We start from the raw sequence: 21,499 nt of genomic DNA on the forward strand, positions 1-21,499 counted from the left end.
CTTTTAGATTTGCTTAGATTACGGGTCTGAAAATAAAATAAGTTCTCATATACTTACAGTTATTTCCCTGTTATTATTACTCAGGCACTTTAAGTTTATCATCTGTTCTATGCTTTGGGTTTAGCTGATTATTAATTAAACATCAGAAAATGCTCTCTAAGATAAGAAAGTACTTAAAACACCACTATAGACACCTTTTGATGTTTATACTGCATTATGTGTGCATATATGCATATCCTTTTAAAACACGTTTTAATCTTTGTTCTGATACAGAATAGCTTTTCCCAATAGTGTTTTGATACTCGGTTTCATTACATATCAGGGTGACCCAGAAGATCCTGTATCCTCTCTTTCTGTATGTGAGTTTCATACTTTTTGTCCCTAATATCTTTGCTTCAGTCTGTTTTAATGATTACAAAATGTTAAAGCTATTACTAGAAAAATGGCCTCTTATTGCCAGTAAAACCCATGATAACATGCATTTATGTATATTTACTCTAGAACATGGATATGAGTATATTGACTTTGCTTATATATTCATTCTTGGGGTTACCTACTCTTACAGAGTGAAAAACACCAGCTTTGTAAACTTGCAGTTATAATAAAGGTAATAAGAACTAACTTAATGATTTTAGAGATGTAATTCTTAGAACAGGCTTTATTTAAAATGTCACCGTCTCTTTTCCTACTGTTTATATGTTTTGAACTGTAATAATAGTAGCAATGATAGTGGTAGTATTAGCACCTTCGTGGTAGGAGTTGTTTTATTTGTTTTGATTCAAAAGACCTGTTTGTTTTTCTGAATCTACCTTGACTCGTTATCAAGTTTAACTGTTCTCTCAGAAAGATTTCTCTAATAGTACACTTTTTTGGTGAAAATACGTATTTATTGTCATTTGTGCATCTAGATACATTCATATTGAGGATATTTAGATTCAATTTATTTTAAATGATTGTAATAAGTAATTTTATAGGAATTATATATATTGATAATCATAGTTTCATCTATTTTCACCAGTTTTAAATCTTAAAAGAAAACATGTTTTTTATTACTTATTTTTAAAAATTACATTTTAAAAAATATTGACCTAAACAAGACCCTCATCTGTTCTTTTGGAACTATGTCCACCTAATTGAAGGTAACCAAATTGAAACTTTAGTTCTATCTCTAGAGTAGAGTTCTGGGAATGTAATGAATAGCTTTTGGAGATCAGAACATCATTAAAATATAACAGTATTAAAATCTTTTTTAAAAAAAAATCCACCTTCTGGGGCTCCCAAATCCTACTGTCAGGCATTGATTACTAAATGATAAGTAGGAGAGGATTAGTTGCATCTGAGTTAACTGTTTTCTGAGAATGCTAAAAATGATACCAATTCTGTTTATTTGTCTCTAGCAATTAAAAACAAACCAATGATAGAAACAAATGAACAGTGAGACTTACACTGGTAAATAGGTGTTCATCTGAACAGAAATCAGATAGCAGGCAGGAGAGAAAAACACTGAAAAGACGATCTTGCTTGCTTCTTACAAAGAGTTTGGCTTAACATGCATGTTTTCATTGACTTTCTTTGCAGAATTACCACTTTGCTAGGAGAACGACTTGAATTTTAGATGTATTCATCCATGTCATCAACAGTGGTGTCATTATCAGAGATACGGTTAGTTACACAGGTGATAAAACAGAAGGAAAATGTCTCTTCCATCGTAGTATATTTGAATAGTCTTGGGTCTGAAATTCACAGTATTATTTAAGCTGCTAGAAATTTAAATTTGTCCTTGTAAACCAAACAGCTTTTACTAACTACTGCATGCCAGAGTGTAGGTTTCTCACTGCATATAAATCAGGAATTTTGGAAGTTGCATTAACCCTTTTAAGAATCTAACATTACAAAGACTTATTAATTAATTCATGTTGATGGAAGCTATCAGATACACCATAAAACACTGAGGCATCTACCTTAAATCAAAAAAGAGAAACTGGTACATTTGACCCAACCATGCAGTAGGAAAAAAAAAAAAAAGACAAAAGGAGAACGTAGGAGAGAAGAAAAAAGCTTATAGATGCTGACATGTAGGTTTACTCACTCTTTTTGTAATTTAAAATTTAAAGAGATGATTATTTAAATATAGATTTTAATGTCAATAACAGTATCGCTAGTTTAAAAAATTATCTTAAGTGGAAAATATTCTGACTTCCATGTTTCAGTGCATATATGTTAGGTAGGATTTGCTTATAGGATTTAAAATGGTGCCAATAATAATAAGATAATTCTCAATAATAAATAGAGACCTTTGGAATTTTATATAAATATGTATTTAACAGATCTGATGTTACTTTAAGTACTGTGTATCTCATAGCAGAAGAGAGCTATTATACATAATTTTGTTAGGTCCTGGGATTGTTCTGAAAACTGACATTGCATTCTCATAAATGAGCTGAGTAATTTGTAAGGAGTGGTCATTTGTATTATAGATAGCCAATAGTATTTGATACTTTTTCAATTTAATCTTCCTTTATATCCATGGTAGCATTTTGTTCAAATTCAGAAGTGAGACTGTTGAGTTTGTTTTCAAAGAATAGAGAGTGAAAGAATATACCAGGACCTCAGAGTCTTGATCCTCAAGGAGTGTAGGGAACTCAATGAGGCAAATAGATTAAAATATAAGAGGCATGGAGTAATGCTTAAAAAATAATACAATAGGAAAATTGAGGCATTATCTTTGTCCAAAATAGAAATGCATTTTGGAAAATATTTTCAGAAATTTTCATTATTTATTTTCTAAGTAGCCAGAATAAATTTTGAAAAGTTTCTGACATTTAACATCTGCTTCATTTGTAACATTTTCCTTGCCTTGTTGGAGTATTATTACTTCTCTCCTAGATACCTATAATGATCTTATTTCTTCTAGCCCTTCCATCTTCTGACCTTCCAGAATATTTAGTCTTCTTGATATGGGATCATATGCAATCTTATGGTTGGTTAATAAATAGCAGTTAGAACTGGACATGGAACAACAGACTGGTTCCAAATTGGGAAAGGAGTACATCAAGGCTGTATATTGTCACCTTGCTTATTTAACTTATATGCAGAGTACATCAAGTACAATGCCAGGCTGGACAAAGCACAAGCTGGAATCAAGATTGCAGGGAGAAATATCAATAACCTCAGATATGCAGATGACACCACCTTTATGGCAAAAAAGTGAAGAAGAACTAAAGAGCCTCTTGATGAAAGTGGAAGAGAAGAGTGAAAAAGTTGGCTTAAAACTCAACATTCAGAAAACTAAGATAATGGCATCCAGTCCTACCACTTCATGGCAAATAAATGGGGAAACTATGGAAACAGTGACAGACTTAATATTTTTGGTCTCCAAAATCACTGCAGATGGTGACTGCAGCCGTGAAATTAAAAGACACTTGCTCCTTGGAAGAAAAGCTAAGACCATCCTAGAGAGCATATTAAAAAGCAGAGACATTACCAACAAAGGTCCATCTATTCAAAGCTATGGTTTTTCCAATAGTCATATATGGATGTGAGAGTTGGACTATAAAGAAAGCTGAGTGCTGAAGTATTGATGCTTTTGAACTGTGGTGTTGGAGAAATCCCTTGGACTACAAGGAAATCACCAGTCAATCCTAAAGGAAATCAGTCCTGAATATTCATTGGGAGGATTAATGCTGAAGCTGAAACTCCAATACTTTGGCCACCTGGTGAGAAAAACCGACTTATTGGAAAAGACTCTGATGCTGGGAAAGATTGAAGGCGGGAGGAGAAGGTGACTACAAAGGATGAGATGGTTGGATGGCATCACCAACTCAATGGGCATGAGTTTGAGTAAACTCCAGGAGCTGGTGATGGACAGGGAGGCCTGACGTGCTGCAGTCTATGGGATCACAGAGTCAGACACGACTGAGCAAAAGAACTGAACTAAATAATAACAGCAAATTTGAGAAAACAGGAAGAGAGATAAAGTAGATGTGGGAAGAAAAAGATATTTTTCTAAGTCAGAATTATGAAATGCAGGATTTATGTTGTTAATATAAATATCTGTTGACTCATAACACATTAAGGCTTTCTTTAGTTTAGAAGTGGGATGTAAGCAGATTGGGGTAGCCCTGGAGTTGGAATGATGGTGCCAGAGTCATGCCAGGTCCTTGGTGCTCTGTTGGAAACATATCCTGGTTGCAGCCAAAACGATATATATTTGTTTCCAGAAATAGTGTTGATTTGAGTACTACTTGCCCTCTGGCCATCCCAATTTTTTATATTCATAAGTGTTGCTCAGGAGTTTTCCAATCGAGCTCCTAAGTATTTTAGAAATCTTCTGATCCATGCAGTAAACTGCTCAGATACTTACATTAGTGCTCCATGGCCTGCTGCACTAAATTTGGTCCTTTATTCACAGCTTTGCCACTTTCTTTTAAATTCTAGCCAATTTTTCCTATGTAATTTTATTTTTGGTAGTACAGTCTATGTCCTTCCACCTATGCAGCTGATCTCTCATTATCCCATGAAGCGCACATTTCTCTGTGTTGACTGTTGCACGTTCTCCTCTCCTTACCTAGATCACCCTCTCCCTGCTCTCCACCATCTGTTGAAACCATGATCATCTTTTGAGTTGCAGATCAAGCACTATCTCTTGTACAAAGCCTTTCACAATATTACAGTCTATGCTTTTCTCTGCATTTCTGTCGTTTGTTTTCCTATCAGTTCAGTCAGTTCGGTCGCTCAGTCATGTCTGATTCTTAGAGCCCATGAACTGCAGCACTCCAGGCCTCCCTGTCCATCAATTCCCAGAGTTTACCCAAACTCATGTCCATTGAGTCGGTAATGCCTTCCAACCATCTCATCCTCTCTTGTCCCCTTCTCCTCCTGCCCCCAATCCCTCCCAGCATTAGAGTCTTTTCCAATGAGCCAGCTCTTCTCTTCAGGTGGCCAAAGTATTGGAGTTTGAGCTTCAGCATCAGTCCTTCCAATGAACACCCAGGACTGATCTCCTTTAGGATGGACTTGTTGGATCTCCTTGCAGTCCAAGGGACTCTCAAGAGTCTTGTCTTCCTATAACATATATGTCTTCCTATAACATAGTTTAAATTATAATTGCTCATGAATTATTTTCCCTATCCTAATTTCAAATCAAGTTTCTAGCTTCCAGTCAAAGTGTAAACTCCTTGGTGAAAAGATACAGCCTTCCAGATTGGTGAATTTTAGAGGTGGATAAATATGAGTTCATTTAGCACGCAGCTTTACTTGACATAACACCTATTCCACAAAATTCTAATGAAGATGCCTTTGCTTAAAAACTTCCAATGCACAAAGCTGGTGTTTAGTTTGTTCTTACCTTATGAATGATTGAATATACTTTTTTTTTAAAATGCTGAATCACACACATCTACTACTCTCACTGAATTTGAGCTGTCTTTATTCTTGTGGAGCATTTGAGTTGTATTGTTTTCCCTTGTGAGGTCATGTCAGAGTCCTTTATTTAAAATCCAAAAGCAAAAACAAACAAACAAACAAACAAAAACCACCTTGTTCCAGTTACTATAGAATTGAGCTTCCGAGTCAGTTCTCCTCAGGGTACCTGTTAAGAAAGAGATGGCCCCATTTATCTGTAACTTCACTTCCAGGGTTCTGCTTCTGCCCCAGGTGATGACTGCATCTGCAGTATGGGATCAGGGGAGGGGAGCAGCTATGTTTTGAAAGTTAATTTCAGAACAGTGTGCCACAAGACACAGTCACATTGGTTCCTGATGCATGGTCTAGACTCTCATTTTTTGATTTTTAATTTCTGGTGCTTCCATATTAGATTTCCTATAAGGAAATAAAATTCTTTTGCTTTTATCCCTTAATTTATCTTCCCCTTTAATTTCTTTTTTCTTCGTCTCAGAGCATTATCTGTGATTGTCAACATTTATACCAGAAAATTCATTCTGGGAGACCTATTATTATGTCCAAAGGGTCACAAACACTTGAAACCATCCCTGAAGGTGTGCAGGTGCATTGAATAGTAAATATGAATGCTCCAGGCACTCCAGAGACCCAGTTGCAATTGGATTCAGTTGAATGTGATATAGATCAGTGGTTTCTGGTATCTGAATGAAGCCAGGACAATACATTCTGAAACATTGTGTGATGCAAGTGCTCACCGGAGGACTGGTACTTCAAAGCTATCGCGGTTTGACTATTTGACAGCATTATACCAACTTCCTCTTCAAAATGTGCTCTCTGCCTATCAAAAGCAGATGAATGGCATTTCACAACTGAGGTAAAATCTGGAAGCCAAATTGGCAGTGCACCCACCTAAAATATATACGTTTATCTCATGGTATTTTTATTTTGCAAACTATGTTCCTAAATCCTGATCGCTTATGGCCAATTATTAGGAAACAATTTAATTCCTGGAGTCTATACACAATGTTATATCATGATATCACTGGCAAAATGTAACAAGCATCCTCAGGAAATGAGCAAATGAGCATGTTGTAATAAAATACATGATCTTACATTAAAAAGCAAAAGAAGCAAAAACACATCCCACATCTATATATTTGTGTATTGTTATTTGATGAGTAGAACAACCTAGATCATTGTGCACAAGTGAGAAACACGGGAAATACAAGGCAATGGATAAAAGATCACTTAGATAAAGAAAAGTGACTGTTCTCTGATGCCACATTTTCCCCTTTTCTTCCGTGCATAAGAGATACACCAAGCGTATTAAAAATTGTGCTAAAATTAATCCTGGCAGTCATGTGAACACTAGCAGAAAAAAAAGTGTGATAAAATTATTAGGATACTTGTTTTTTTCCCCCAACACAGAGAAAGATGTTTTGAGACAACTTTCCAACGCAGTCTTGAGAAATAATATTCAAAGTAGAATTTTTAGCCCCTTCATAGTTAGATAGAGGGAAATCAGAAGGTTTATTTTTAACTAATGTGCTAGTAAATGGAACATAGAAATCATAAATGAAAATAATCAAATGAATAGATTGTTAAAGTGCTATTTATATGGAATGACTCACCTTATCATTGTAACAAGTGTCAGGAGTTTACAGGATGGTAAAGGGAAATAAGTGAGTAATCATCAACATTGTCAAAAAAAGGAGAGAATGGTTTATGGTAGAAAGCTGTCAGTTCACAGGATGTTATGAATTGTATCAATTTACTGAAAGATACATTTTATTTGAGGTTATTGAACTGTATTCTGACTAGAATTTTAGTTAGTGTTGGTGTTTTGTGTTGGTATTCAGTTATTTGTATTTTAGTGTTGGTGTTTTTTTCTGTTGGAATGTATTTGGATTAATTGTAATTTGTTGTGTTCATAGAGAAGTGTGCATGCTTGTGTGAAATTTTGTGTATGTGTGTGTGTATGTGTGTTTGTGCTGTAGAAAGAAAAAAAGCAAAGCAAGATGTGGTTACATCATTAAAAACTTTCAGTAGAAAACTGGTATATGTGAACTGTCTGTCTCAGGTTCTGTTTTGTCATTGTTTACTGGCAGATAATCTGTGAGAGAGGTCAATTTAGATTCTGCAGAGTTCATCTTCAGAACACTTGGGCCAGCCACAAATATAGATGGGTGCCAGCTCCTTACTTTCCCAGACAACTGATTAGTTGTTATAAAAGCTTACATTGGTGAAAGAAGGTCAAGTAAGAAGTGAAGTCTCTCAGTCCTGTCCAGTTCTTTGCGACCCCTTGGACTGTAGCCCACCAGGTTTCTCCATCCATGGGATTTTCCAGTCAAGAATACTGGAGTGGGTTGCCATTTCCTTCTCCAGGGGATCTTCCCGACCCAGGGGTAGAACCCAGGTCACCCGCCTTGCAGGCAGACGCTTTACCATCTCAGCCACCTTCGAAAGAAGGTAAACTAGAAATAAAAAAGAAAACTGAGAACAAGTGAAAAATGAACTTCCATTTATAGAGTTGTCTACTTGGAAACAATTTTAATTTTAAGATGCTGATAGAAACAGGAGCAACCACGACACTAACAGAAGAAGCACTTTTCCTATTTAAAGCTATTTACCAAACAGAAATAAAACTATTCTGTTGACAGTCATGAAGCGCAGAAAACTCTTTCAAATGGCCTTCCCCCACAACCACAGCCCTTCAGAGCTTCCTTACTTAATGTTCTGATTTATGGATTTTGGTTTTCAGATTTCTATGACAGAGACTTTATTTTATCATTATAAAAAATAAATCAGATGCATATGTGAGACTCCTATTCCAGAAATAATATGCATGTTTTCAGATGTACAGATATGTGGGATCCAGAGGCAGCAGGCAAAGCTGAAACTAAGGGGAGGAAATCCTTTTATGTTTTCTAATATTTCCCTAAGTGTTAACAAATTAGTTGCTAATATCTCTCTTTGGGCAGTGTGGTATAATGCTTTGAAGACAGGGAAAATAAGCTTATCTTATAATTTACTTCTTGAGTGATACAGATTAAAATAAAGAGATAGATTTACTCTGAAGGAAGAAATTTTATGGACTGGTTCCGTAACATGTTTCCTTTGCGGTGAACACTATAGAGTCACAATACGCAAGTATTTTTCTCCTCTGACTTTTCCCCAAATAACTATATTCAACATATGCCCCTTAATCTTTAATAATCCTTGCCGGCTTAAATAGTGTTTTGACTTCAAAGTTTAGTCTTATACACGGCGATTGTTGACACCTCTTCCCCATCTTGAAATGGCTGTGCACTCTTAATGATGTAGTGACATCACAGTGTTAAGATCACATTATGAATATTAGGTTCTGGTAACTTTTGTGGAAGATTGCTAAAGTCCAATACTTTGGGAACAGATAATTTCATGTATTACCTAAATCTTTTTTCCTCACACGTATGTAACTTTCACAGTGACTGTTCCTTTGAAGGTATATTTTGGCAGAAAACGATTGCTTGCCTAATATCTTTAAGATTAAGTTGTTAAACAGCTTAGTCTAGGTTTAAAAAAAGATCGAAAGAGCTTTCAGATTTGTCAGCCAATGTGAATATGCAAATTTCAAACATCTTTATTTCTAAATCAATTTGAATTATATAAAATTTTAAAATCAGTAGTCAAGTTGTTTATTCAGTCAGAGATTTCACACTCAGTTGAAGGGAAAAGAGAAAGATTAAAATATTGTTTATTGGTGATTTTAAATAAAAAGATTTATGCATGTAAATTATATATAAAGTTTTGTAAGTTATAAAAATGTTCATATATATATGCTTATAGATATATATCTTTTATATTACTAATATATAACTTTTATGTTACTAATATATAACTTTTCTGTGCATTTTATTCATTCATCTGTATTTCTTTTATGGTAGTTACTGATTTTTAATTTTCAGGAATACATTGGAAATGCATTTGAGTTTTAAAATTTTGTTTGGACTATCTGCTGGAGTAAGCTCAATTTTATTACACACATACAAATAGAGATTTGTATGTGTGTGTGTCTGTGTGTGTAGTTTATGGTGGCAGCTGAATTGCAAGTACTTCTAGTAATTTGAGTGACTATATCTTTTGCAAAAAAAATAATATAAATTAAAACTGACCTAATTAAGATGACTATGTTTAGATCCCTCCCCTTGGGATCTTATATAATAGCAGATGTGATTATAGGGGTAAAGAAAGTGCTACTTGCTCAGCCATTTCCAATTCTTTGTGACCCCATGGACTGTAGCCCACTAGACTCCTCTGTGCATGAAATTCTCCAGGAAAGAATACTAAAGTGGATAGCCTTTCTCTTCTCCAGGGGATCTTCCCAACCCAGGGATTGAACCCAGTTCTCCTGCACTGCAGGTAGATCCTTTACCATCTGAGCCACTAGGGAAGTCCATAGTAGTATAGAAAGTGATTCTTAATAGTAAACAAGAATTTAAATTATGCAGATGTCACACAGTCCTTCAGATAATTATTAATTTAAAAGATTAGACGCTGTAAACTTTCTCTACAGACAGAACTGCCCATATTTCCAGCTATTGGACTTCAGAGTTGTTTTCACTTTGCAATAGAAACATGCTTACTTCTCGGTTACTCTCTCTTTTTTTTTTAATGTGACATTTATTTATTTTTTTAATTTTAAAATCTTTAATTCTTACATGCATTCCCAAACATGAACCCCCCTCCCATATCCCTCCCCATAACATCTCTCTGGGTCATCCCCATGCACCAGCCCCAAGCATGCTGTATCCTGCATCAGACATAGACTGGCGATTCAATTCTTACATGATAGTATACATGTTAGAATGCCAGTCTCCCAAATCATCCCACCCTCTCCTTCTCCCTCTGAGTCCAAAAGTCCGTTATACACATCTGTGTCTTTTTTCCTGTCTTGCATACAGGGTCATCATTGTCATCTTCCTAAATTCCATATATATGTGTTAGTATACTGTATTGGTGCTTTTTTTTCTGGCTTACTTCACTCTGTATAATCAGCTCCAGTTTCATCCATCTCATCAGAACTGATTCAAATGTATTCTCTTTAATGGCTGAGTAATACTCCATTATGTATACGTACCACAGCTTTCTTATCCACTCATCTGCTGATGGACATCAAGGTTGTTTCCATGTCCTGGCTATTATAAACAGTGCTGCGATGAACATTGGGGTACATGTGTCTCTTTCAATTCTGGTTTCCTCGGTGTGTATGCCCAGCAGTGGGATTGCTGGGTCATAAGGTAGTTCTATTTGCAATTTTTTAAGGAATGTCCACACTGTTCTCCATAGTGGCTGTACTAGTTTGCATTCCCACCAACAGTGTAGGAGGGTTCCCTTTTCTCCACACCCTCTCCAGCATTTATTGGTTGCAGATTTTTGGATCACAGCCATTCTGACTGGTGTGAAGTGGTACCTCATTGTGGTTTTGATTTGCATTTCTCTAATAATGAGTGATGTTGAGCATCTTTTCATGTGTTTGTTAGCCATCCATATGTCTTCTTTGGAGAAATGTCTATTTAGTTCTTTGGCCCATTTTTTGATTGGGTGGTTTATTTTTCTGGAATTGAGCTGCATAAGTTGCTTGTATATTTTTGAGATTAGTTGTTTGTCAGTTGCTTCATTTGCTATTATTTTCTCCCATTCAGAAGGCTGTCTTTTCACCTTGCTTATATTTTCCTTTGTTGTGCAGAAGCTTTTAATTTTAATTAGATCCCATTTGTTTATTTTTGCTTTTATTTCCAGAATTCTGGGAGGTGGATCATAGAGGATCCTGCTGTGATTTATGTCTGAGAGTGTTTTGCCTATGTTCTCCTCTAGGAGTTTTATAGTTTCTGATCGTACATTTAGATCTTTAATCCATTTTGAGTTTATCTTTGTGTGCGGTGTTAGAAAGTGATCTAGTTTCATTCTTTTACAAGTGGTTGACCAGTTTTCCCAGCACCACTTGTTAAAGAGATTGTCTTTACTCCATTGTATATTCTTGCCTCCTTTGTCAAAGATAAGGTGTCCTTAGGTGTGTGGATTTATCTCTGGGCTTTCTATTTTGTTCCATTGATCTATATGTCTGTCTTTGTGCCAGTACCATACTGTCTTGATGACTGTGGCTTTGTAGTAGAGCCTGAAGTCAGGCAAGTTGATTCCTCCAGTTCCATTCTTATTTCTCAAGATTGCTTTGACAATTCGAGGTTTTTTGTATTTCCATACAAATCTTGAAATTATTTGTTCTAGTTCTGTGAAAAATGTGGCTGGTAGCTTGATAGGGATTGCATTGAATTTGTAAATTGCTTTGGGTAGTATACTCATTTTCACTATATTGATTCTTCCGATCCATGAACATGGTATATTTCTCCATCTATTAGTGTCCTCTTTGATTTCTTTCATCAGTGTTTTATAGTTTTCTATATATAGGTCTTTAGTTTCTTTAGGTAGATATATTCCTAAGTATTTTATTCTTTTCGTTGCAATGGTGAATGGAATTGTTTCCTTAATTTCTTTTTCTACTTTCTCATTATTCGTGTCTAGGAATGCAAGGGATTTCTGTGTGTTGATTTTATATCCTGCAACTTTACTATATTCATTGATGAGCTCTAGTAATTTTCTGGTGGAGTCTTTCGGGTTTTCCATGTAGAGGATCATGTCATCTGCAAACAGTGAGAGTTTTGCTTCTTTTTTTCCAATTTGGATTCCTTTTATTTCTTTTTCTGCTCTGATTGCTGTGGCCAAAACTTCCAGAACTATGTTGAATAGTAGCGGTGAAAGTGGACACCCTTGTCTTGTTCCTGACTTTAGGGGAAATGCTTTCAATTTTTCACCATTGAGGATAATGTTTGCTGTGGGTTTGTCATATATAGCTTTTATTATGTTGAGGTATGTTCCTTCTATTCCTGCTTTCTGGAGAGTTTTTATCATAAATGGATGTTGAATTTTGTCAAAGGCCTTCTCTGCATCTATTGAGATAATCATATGGTTTTTATTTTCATTTGTAGACCTTTTGGATTATCCGATCTTTCTTGGCAAAGGGTGATTTTGTGAAAGAGTTATCATGTTATATTGAGGAAAGGACAAAAATAGGGTAAATGATTTCTTTGTAATACCAGATTGGCCCAGAAGAAAAAGTGAATCTTGGGTCAAAGTTCTCTAAGTTTATTTTCTGTCCAGGATGCCTACATTTTTTTTTTATGCAAATATCTAAACTCTGTAAATAGTGGCTGTCTATGTAACTTGTTTCTTTTTTCATTTTTATAGTTCATAATTCAACATATGTATTCTGGAATTCATTTCCCCACGGTACAGAAATAAGTTTTATCATCTACCTCTAAGGCTCTAGAGCTGGAGAAAATCCTCCATGTTATTATCCTTTATTATACACACTTAGTTTATTGAGGGGATTTAAAAAATTATAATAGAAGGTGTGCATAGCAAAAATCCTCCCAATATGACTCCCCTTCCCTTAATCCTCTAATTCCTCCCTCCATCTCTCTCTCCTCTCACTTAGCATTCCTTTTTTCCTCTCTATTTCTTTTTGTCTTGCTGGTCAGTTTTTTTTTTTTTTTTTTTTTTTTTTTCCTTTTTTTGGTCTAGCTGGTCATTCTTTATTTACTACCAATGTCTCTTTTATGTACCAACCTAATCATCTATTTATTATGTTATTTCAGAAATAATTTGACTTTTTTATAAATTACTTGACCCTTGGTAATTATAGTTCACTTTATGCTCACAGTTTCTGCTGTTTATACAAAAGTGTCCATTTAATTTTCTTCACCACCTGTGAACTGCTGCTATCAAGTCTATTGCTCAGTCATGTCCGACTCTTTGTGACCCCATGGACTATACAGCCCATGGAATTTTTCAGGCCAGAACACTGGAGTGGGTAGCAGTTCCCTTCTCCAGAGAATCTTCCCAAACCAAGGTTTGAACCCAGGTCTCCTGCATAGAATGCAGATTCTTTACCAGCTGAGCCACCAGGGAAGCCCAAAAGTGAGGCTGTTTCCACCCAGTTTCCAAACGGAGACCTTGCGCATGTTAGGGTAACATGATAACCACTAAACTGGGGAAACCACAGAGCTGTGGTTTCCTTAGTGTAGTGGCTGCTATCAAAATTACAGTCTAATCCCAAGGTGAACAGCATGTAATGTGTCATAATCAGTACTCGAAATTTTCTCCCTCAGTTGTGACATGAAGTTGAGTGGTAGAACTGCAGAGTTTATGTTGATGGTTTCAAATCCAAGGTTGATTTATACTTTCATACATCTGTACTATTCTATCTTTTTCACTCTCTTCTTAAATTCATATTAATTCATTCAGAGCTGGGCTATCCAAATTGCTGAAACTGAGACCATTCAATATTGAAAAATAAAACTATGTTAGTGTATTTCAAAGAGATTGTATGAGTTGTAAATAGTTTTTTAAAATCACAACTCTAAAAGATACAGAAATATTACCAAGTGAAATGGATGGTAAAGTTTTTCACTGGATCTTTGAAGAATAAAATTAGTTGAGTGAAATGATACATATTTTTTTTCTAAAACTTACTGACATAGGTATAATATTGATGATTTACTTTCAGAATACATAAACAGACACCTGATATTAAACATTTTCGATATCCTGTTGTTTAAATTTTACTCTACTTTAAATCTGTACAGGGAGGCTTTCCAGAAAGTTTCCTAGCTTCTTCTGCTTCTGTTTGTGTCCATCTGTCTGACAACCTTTCAAATCATAGATAGTATTTGAGTTTGTGAGTAGATAGTAGATAGTTTACTTTGAGACTACATTTCAGCATTCTTGACTGCTTTACATAATAAGCTTAACATATTCTTTTCACTGCTTACGTAAATGTATTTTAAGAAGAAAGACAATTAAAATAGGGAAAAGCCACCTAGATACTTCTTTTTAACTTTTCATGTGTGCATGACACATGCTATGAAATATCATAGAATTTTTGTTCTGTCAAAACACCATTTTGATTCCTTTCTAAGAGTTTAGTTTCATAGAAAATTATTTTATCCTAAAATCTTTTAAGGTAAGTTAAGTTGTGGTTTATTTTTTTTTTCTTTTTGGATAAGGAATGATTTATGTGTTTTAAATATAAACAGATTTTGTATATGACTTAAATGCAACTGTATAAATGTATCAGTGCTATTAAATCTGCTGATTTTCCCCTTTCACATAGGACACTATACATTATAGAGATCCTCTTGCATCAATTAAATGGTAATCCCAAGAGTTCCCAAATGTGTAGGGAATTCTATTCCCATCACATAGAGTTAAATTGTAAATATCCTCTCCTGAAAAAAAGTCCCTGTTTTAAAAAGGATCATTAAACATAAGGAGGACAATCATTTGTTGATGAAAGGGAAAACTGGGAAGATATAGTTCAAAGTTATAGCTTAAAATATTGAATTCATCCACTGTTGTCATAGTGAAGGAATTTTCTTTCATATTTTCTTGTTCAGCATCTTTGAAACAGTGGTAATTAAAAGAATGGTTTATTTAGATTATCTACATGTTATCGTGAAAGAGAAGTGAAATTCTCCCAGAGCATTACCGTTTAGGAAATCAAGATTTGTCATTCATTCTGAACTATTTCTCTTGACTAAATCCATTTTCACTTACACCAAAAACAAAACAAACAAAAGAGATCGAAGTGAGGAAACCTGATTATGTGATCCGTCTGCAAATCTACTACGATAGGACTATGTACATTTTTGACAAGATTGTTTATAACACATTTGGATAGAAAATTCTATTTGCTACTCTCAGTAGGAAAAGTAAGCTTTAAAGGAAAAGTTTTATTTCATGACTGTTACCAAAATAACAATTACAAGCAAAAGAGGGATAAAACATGAAAAAAAAAAATCAGGTTAGGACTTGGTATGGAAGTTTGCAATTCAGTTTCTGTACTGTTATTTGATTTGAAAAATTAATCCTGGTAATCCTTTTTGAAGTTCCCTGTTTCCAGGATGGATTATACAGAACAAAGACAAACTGATATCCCCAGGAGATTAGTTTACAGTGATGTTCTATTCTACTGAGAATGATTCTCCAATGGCCACTTTTTACTTCTTTCCAGGCTATGGGAATTCGTTAATATCTAGAGAATAGACTTAAATAAAACCATTGTCTCAACCAGCAGGTTTATGCAACCATCCTGAAATGTTTTAATTATTGTTTTCTTTTCTTTTTAATTAAGAGACCAGAGGTCAAGCAAACCCAGGGAGAGTGGGTCACAGTCTCGGCAGAAATGTAAAGGCGACCCTAGTGATTGGCTTTGCTGTCTTTCTTTTGTTTTGCAGAACCGGAAGAGTGTGTTAATTGCACAGATGAATGCCGAGTGCTTGGTCATTCTGACAGGTGCTGGATGCCACAGTTCCCTGCAACCAATCAGGCTGAAAATGCAGATTACCGCACAAATCTCTTTGTACCCACAGTTGAAGCTAATGTTGAGACTGAGACTTACGAAACTGTGAATCCCACTGGGAAAAAGACTTTTTGTACATTTGGAAAAGACAAGCGAGAGCACACGATTCTCATTGCCAATGTGAAACCTTATTTAAAAGCCAAACGTGCCCTGAGCCCTCTCCTCCAAGAGGTCCCTTCAGCATCAAGCAGCCCGACCAAGGCATGCATCGAGCCTTGCACTTCCACAAAAGGCTCCTTGGATGGTTGCGAAGCAAAGCCAGGAGCCCTGGCTGAGGCGAGCAGCCAATACTTGCCCACTGACAGTCAGTATCTGTCCCCCAGCAAGCAACCAAGAGACCCTCCCTTCCTGGCTTCTGAGCAGATGGCAAGGGTCTTTGCAGATGTGCATTCAAGAGCCAGCCGGGATTCCAGCGAGATGGGCACCGTCCTGGAGCAACTTGACCACCCCGGCCAGGATCTGGGCAGAGAGGCGGTGGATGCAGAGGAGGTTGTGAGGGAAATCGACAAGCTTCTGCAGGACTGCCGGGGAAATGACCCTGTGGCTGTGAGAAAGTGAAAAAGAACAAAAGGCATTGGCATCTTCCTGTTTCTTCTTTTGATTGAAAAGTGATCCCTCCTGGTGACAACCTCATTGTACAGGGATGAAGAAAGACCGATGCTGCTTTCAGGCTCTTAGTGAACATCTGAAGTGCCCACGAGTACGTTCTTTTCACTGCTGTTTCTTTTTCAGAGATAACGATGGTTTTTTCTGACCAGACTTATATTAGGACAGAATTAACGATGCTCAAAGAGGAAAGACAAACAGAGAAGAAAAAGGAGAGGAGTTAAAAAAGGATGATGAAGCAAGTTACCTTTTGACAATCTGTTAGGAAGGTATGCAGAGTGAGAATGGAAGAGTTTTTCTGATTGCTCTAAGACTGTCCTCCATGGTTTATGCTGACTTAACTGTTTACCTATAAACCCCAGTCAAAGCAGGGTCATAATTTTTGATCTGTGGTAGAATTTCTAGCAGTCACCACAGGCTTCTACTGAACGTCCCGAAAAGACCTTGCAGTAGTCCAAGCTACACCAAACATTAACACATATTTGTGGTAAACATTTCTGTATAAAGTTACCTGCCACACATATAAACACAGAGAACATTCCGTATCATTAGTCGAAAAAAAAATTAAAAACTGGGTCATTTGTAAAACACCTCATGTCGTATAAAAGTTAAATGTAAAAAGATATATTCCATTTTGTCCTGCACACACATAGCCTAATTCACTTCATGAAAGGAGAAGTAAATTTAAAGGTTTAAAATGCCTCTTTAGCATTTTAGTGTCCAACAAACATACACATAACAATGGATATGTTTCAGATTTGCCCTAGAAAAGTTCTGAAAAATAGTTACCATTGAGTGCTGATATTCAGAGACAATTAACACGATTGATATGTTTTATTCATTTGTGGACACTAAAATAGCTCAGGAACGTGAAAATGTTTTAGACATACACAAATCACATGACCATTTAAATGTGCAAATGTAAGAAAATTAAATGTGTTTACATCAAATGACATATTTTTATTGATTTATTGCAGATTCAGTGCATATGAGCCAAATTGTTGAGTGTATAAGAGCTATATTGTGTATTTTATTAAATTAATATATAGTTGTGTTGCAAAAATATTTGGGCTTATATTGTAAATGGCAAGTGTTGCCTCAGTAGCTGTCGAACTCTATGAGTTTTGTTTTTTCCTGCTTCCTTTTCCCCATGGAGTGTTGGAAGCAGTGCCTCAGAGCAAAGTCTCTTGTTTAATGTATAGTCTACCAAGTACTACAGTACATAATCTGTTCAAAATGTGTTTGAGTGAGCTGATGGAGCTAACTGAAAGGTCAGAAAATACATCTGTCAGTCACGGTTATGTGCAAATCCTTTGTGGAAGCTTTTATTAAAGTCATGCTAAATCACAAGAATTACATTTGTACCAATACCTGAAACTTCTTCATGTTTTTCAATAACTTGCAGCTTCTGCCTATGTAGATATCATACTGTTGATTGGTTCTCAAAAGTATCCTAAGTGGTTCAAGATGTGTGTTCCCATTATATTTCAAAACCATGCAAAATGCTTTAATGCATGTGTGGTACCAGCACTGGTTACTTGCATTGTGTAGTGTTTTATAAGAGGTCTTGGTCTTAACAAAAGGTTTGCCTTTTTTTTTTTTTCAGTGCTCTTCTGCCTCTTTTTATCGCTGTCCTTTGAGAACAATACACCTTCTATTCTTTCATTTTGTTGCACCTTTCCTTGTGACATTTAGCAAGTTTCAAACTTACTTCCATATGAGGCTAGGAAACCTCAAATTTCAGGAATTGGGGAAAAGTAAAATTAGCACTTGCAGAAGCAGCAGCAGATGGGAAAATGCCTTGATTGACATTTTCCTTCAGCGTTTAAAAATTTTGGCATTTTACAGCTTCATGACAAACAGTTTCCAGCCCATACCTTAGAATATGTGGTGCTGAGTTAAATAAAGGCTGTTTGTGCACTGGAGCAGAAAAATGCATTATTTGCAAACTGGTGGAGAATTCTGTGCCTTCTTTCCTGGCCACCAAGCCAGTGTAGTAACAGCGTAAATGTCATAAAATCCTTATATCAAAAACAAAAGCAAAAACAAACACAGAGGTGAATTCAGTTTTGTAATTTTAAACCTCGAAAAATCCAACTGAAAAGATTTCCGTCCAATGCTGTCAAGATTTGAGACTGTACCTCGTTTGCAGAACTTCTTTGAAAGGGAAGAGTGGACAACTCCCATCAGCCTTATTCTCTTGAGAACTGTATTTGGTTCCTAGTAACAGCCTTTCCAAAGCTCTACTCTTGGTTTTTATTATTCATAAATGTTTAAATTAGAAAAGAAAGGATCTTGTACATGTGAAACTTAATTGACTCTCTATATTTTGGACAATTTATGTATCTGAAATGTGTCGTCTCTGTTATATGGTGTTATTTTTTGCCAGGAGACTACAGGTTGATTTAGCTTGATAGCTGTGATTTGATGGAAAACTGATTTCCATTTAGTCTTACCAAGTGTTGCCTCTCTCTTACTAGACAATAGCCAAGTAGTAAAATCTAAGGCAGTGTGTAAATGAAATCAACAAAGAGAGTAGGGTTTATTTTTAAAATGTTCTTAATGCTGAGTAACCAGTTGTTCAATTTATTAAAAGTGTCTGAATACATTAAAACACTATCAGATTTTAAGAATTGGTTGTGCCAGTGTGTGAGGGATTACCTTTAGGCTCTCTGTCACCAGTGATTTACTAGCCTTAGCTGTTTAACACATTATCTGTATTTAGTAGTGATTATTTATTTACCAGTTGGTGGTAATTCAGCAGTCAGGACTCTAAGCTTTTATAGTTGAGTTGAAGGGAATCTTGCTTTTATTCATTTGGCTGGCAAATGCCTTTATCACAGACCTCTGGTGCTTGGCTTCCATGGAAGTCTCTGAGATGCCAAAATTACCCCTTTGGGGAGCAACTTGCTCCAAGGGGTGATGCAGTGATATTTCAAGGGGTTTTTGTCGCAATTCAGAATGTGAAAAATTATCTTAATTCATATGCTCCAATTACTGACCCCTCAAAAAAATCCCCTACATTCAAAATAAATAAAAATACTTTGTCTTTTAAGTCCTTGAATAACTGTATCAAGCACAGAAAAAAGAATCTATAAAATTTTTTCATAAGAAAGTCAAAGTTCTAAAAATTGTTTACTGATGAACTAAAAAAAGTACCGGTAACAAAGCAATGTTTCCATTAAATGTTAATGTGTTAATGATAAAAGATCTTTTCATTAAAATTGAAAGTAGTGAGAATCAGTGTTAGTTGTACCTATACCAAAGTAAACATAAAAGAGATGTATCACACAATTTCAAAGAATGCTTTCATTTCATTTCTTAACCTGGCATACTTAATCCTTACTGCAGGCAATATGCAAATATTGGCTCACTACTCCATAAATTAATTGAATTCCTGGTTGGGAAATTGACTTGTTTTGTTTTTCTAAATTAGCTGAGATCTTGTAAAACATGACTTCCCTTTAAAGGATCTAGGTACTGCTCAATTTAAAAAATGATACCATAAAAAATAAAAAAGAAAAGTAATGTCGTGATGGAGCAGTATGCTTTATTAGAACCAGGTTAAAAGCTGTTTGTTGCCTAATGGAGCAGAAGTTGCTGAGGTCAACAAGTAGACTGAGATTTGGCATAATATATGCCCACTCATTATTGTCTAATTATATTCTTTTGACAACACACAACACTTATCGGAGCATTAATTCACATGAGAGTTTTGGCTATCAAGATGTGTTGATTCGAAATGTAATTGAATGAGACCTGAATAAAGTCTGACTTTCCTGGCTCCAGTGTTTCGTAGGTTGGCTATCCCCATTTATCAGCCCCATTGCTCCATAAGGTTCTTAGCTGCACCAAGTGATTGGTGAACAAGGACAACAACAAAGCAGCATACATTGTATGGATTTATCTCAACACTATTGTTTAATGGCTGTGTTTAATGTGACCTATCTGGAAAATGAGGACTCTGAATAAAAAGCTATTACTAATAGTGGTGTTGCCTTCCCTTGCATTCTCTAATACACTGTGTACCGCAGGGACCCTGATCATAATTATTTTGGAAAGCAATTGTGACATCATAAATGTTTGTGCTATTCCTTTATTTGCCAGTAAAATAAGCTTTTGGAAAACTTATTTAGCAATAATGTCACTCAGTGGGAATTCATTACCAGGCTTTCAGATAGCCTGATAAGTTGGATAGTCAAATACTTACCATGGAGTCATAGCCTTATGATACTAGTGGCTTTTCATATTTATGATTGGTTTGAAGATACTTTGGTACAAGATCCTAAAGGACTTCAGAAAAGTCATTTTTATAAGACCTCTCATAAGCTTACATGACTGATAAAACCACCTATTTATAAGTGGCATTTTAAAGTTAGTACGTGTTTATTGTGGCATCTTAAAATAATAAGCCTCTCTTTCTACTTACTAAACAAATGTTTATGAATTCCTACTCTATGTTTTCCTTGGGCAATTATGCCCCGGGAGTAAACAGTAAAATCCAAATGGTGCCTGAGTCACAGTAGTCTGCTGGGAGAAACAAAGAGGTAAGTTCAGCTCTTTATGAACTAGAATTGTTTGTTGGCATTTTCCCTCAGCTAGACCACACATCCCATATCTCTGCTAGTTCACACCCAGTGAGTAGCATCTTCTAAATTACAGACCAACATAATGTTCTGCCCCTGTTGATTTTTTTCTTTTAATTTTACTTTTCTTCTGACAATATAAATTACATCAAGAAGTGTGCATTGCTTTTCCATATTTAAGATCTTTGTGGTTTAGAGTTATTAGAATAGACTAAATGTCCTATCCATTATTTTGTTCGTTTATTGGTTAACATGTCTGTTTCTTTTTCAGTGAGCACCACTTAGGTGTTAGGTTCCATACAATGGTCCTAAGGTACAAAAAACTAAAATGATTACATTTTACCATCAGATCCTTGTACCTAGGTGGTATATGCTAACATAGAAATGATCTTATATTGCCTTGAATTATATTGCCTCATAGAAATTGAGCTTATATTACCTTTTATAA

The 21,499-nt window shown here is 35.6% G+C and overlaps 1 protein-coding gene across 2 annotated transcripts in view; it reads left to right on the forward strand.

Annotated features, from left to right (window-relative positions):
* The window catches only part of PCDH17 (protocadherin 17), a 113,220-nt gene extending 92,767 nt beyond the window's left edge, over positions 1-20,453 (forward strand). For both annotated transcript variants that reach the window (XM_018056818.1, XM_018056819.1), the window contains exon 4: positions 15,735-20,453. In XM_018056818.1, the coding sequence (XP_017912307.1) occupies positions 15,735-16,417 (683 nt within the window). In that variant the 3' untranslated portion in view covers positions 16,418-20,453. The remainder of the gene's footprint in view (positions 1-15,734) is intronic.

Source organism: Capra hircus, chromosome 12, assembly GCF_001704415.2.
Source record: "Capra hircus breed San Clemente chromosome 12, ASM170441v1, whole genome shotgun sequence".
Taxonomy (NCBI): Eukaryota; Metazoa; Chordata; class Mammalia; order Artiodactyla; family Bovidae; genus Capra; species Capra hircus.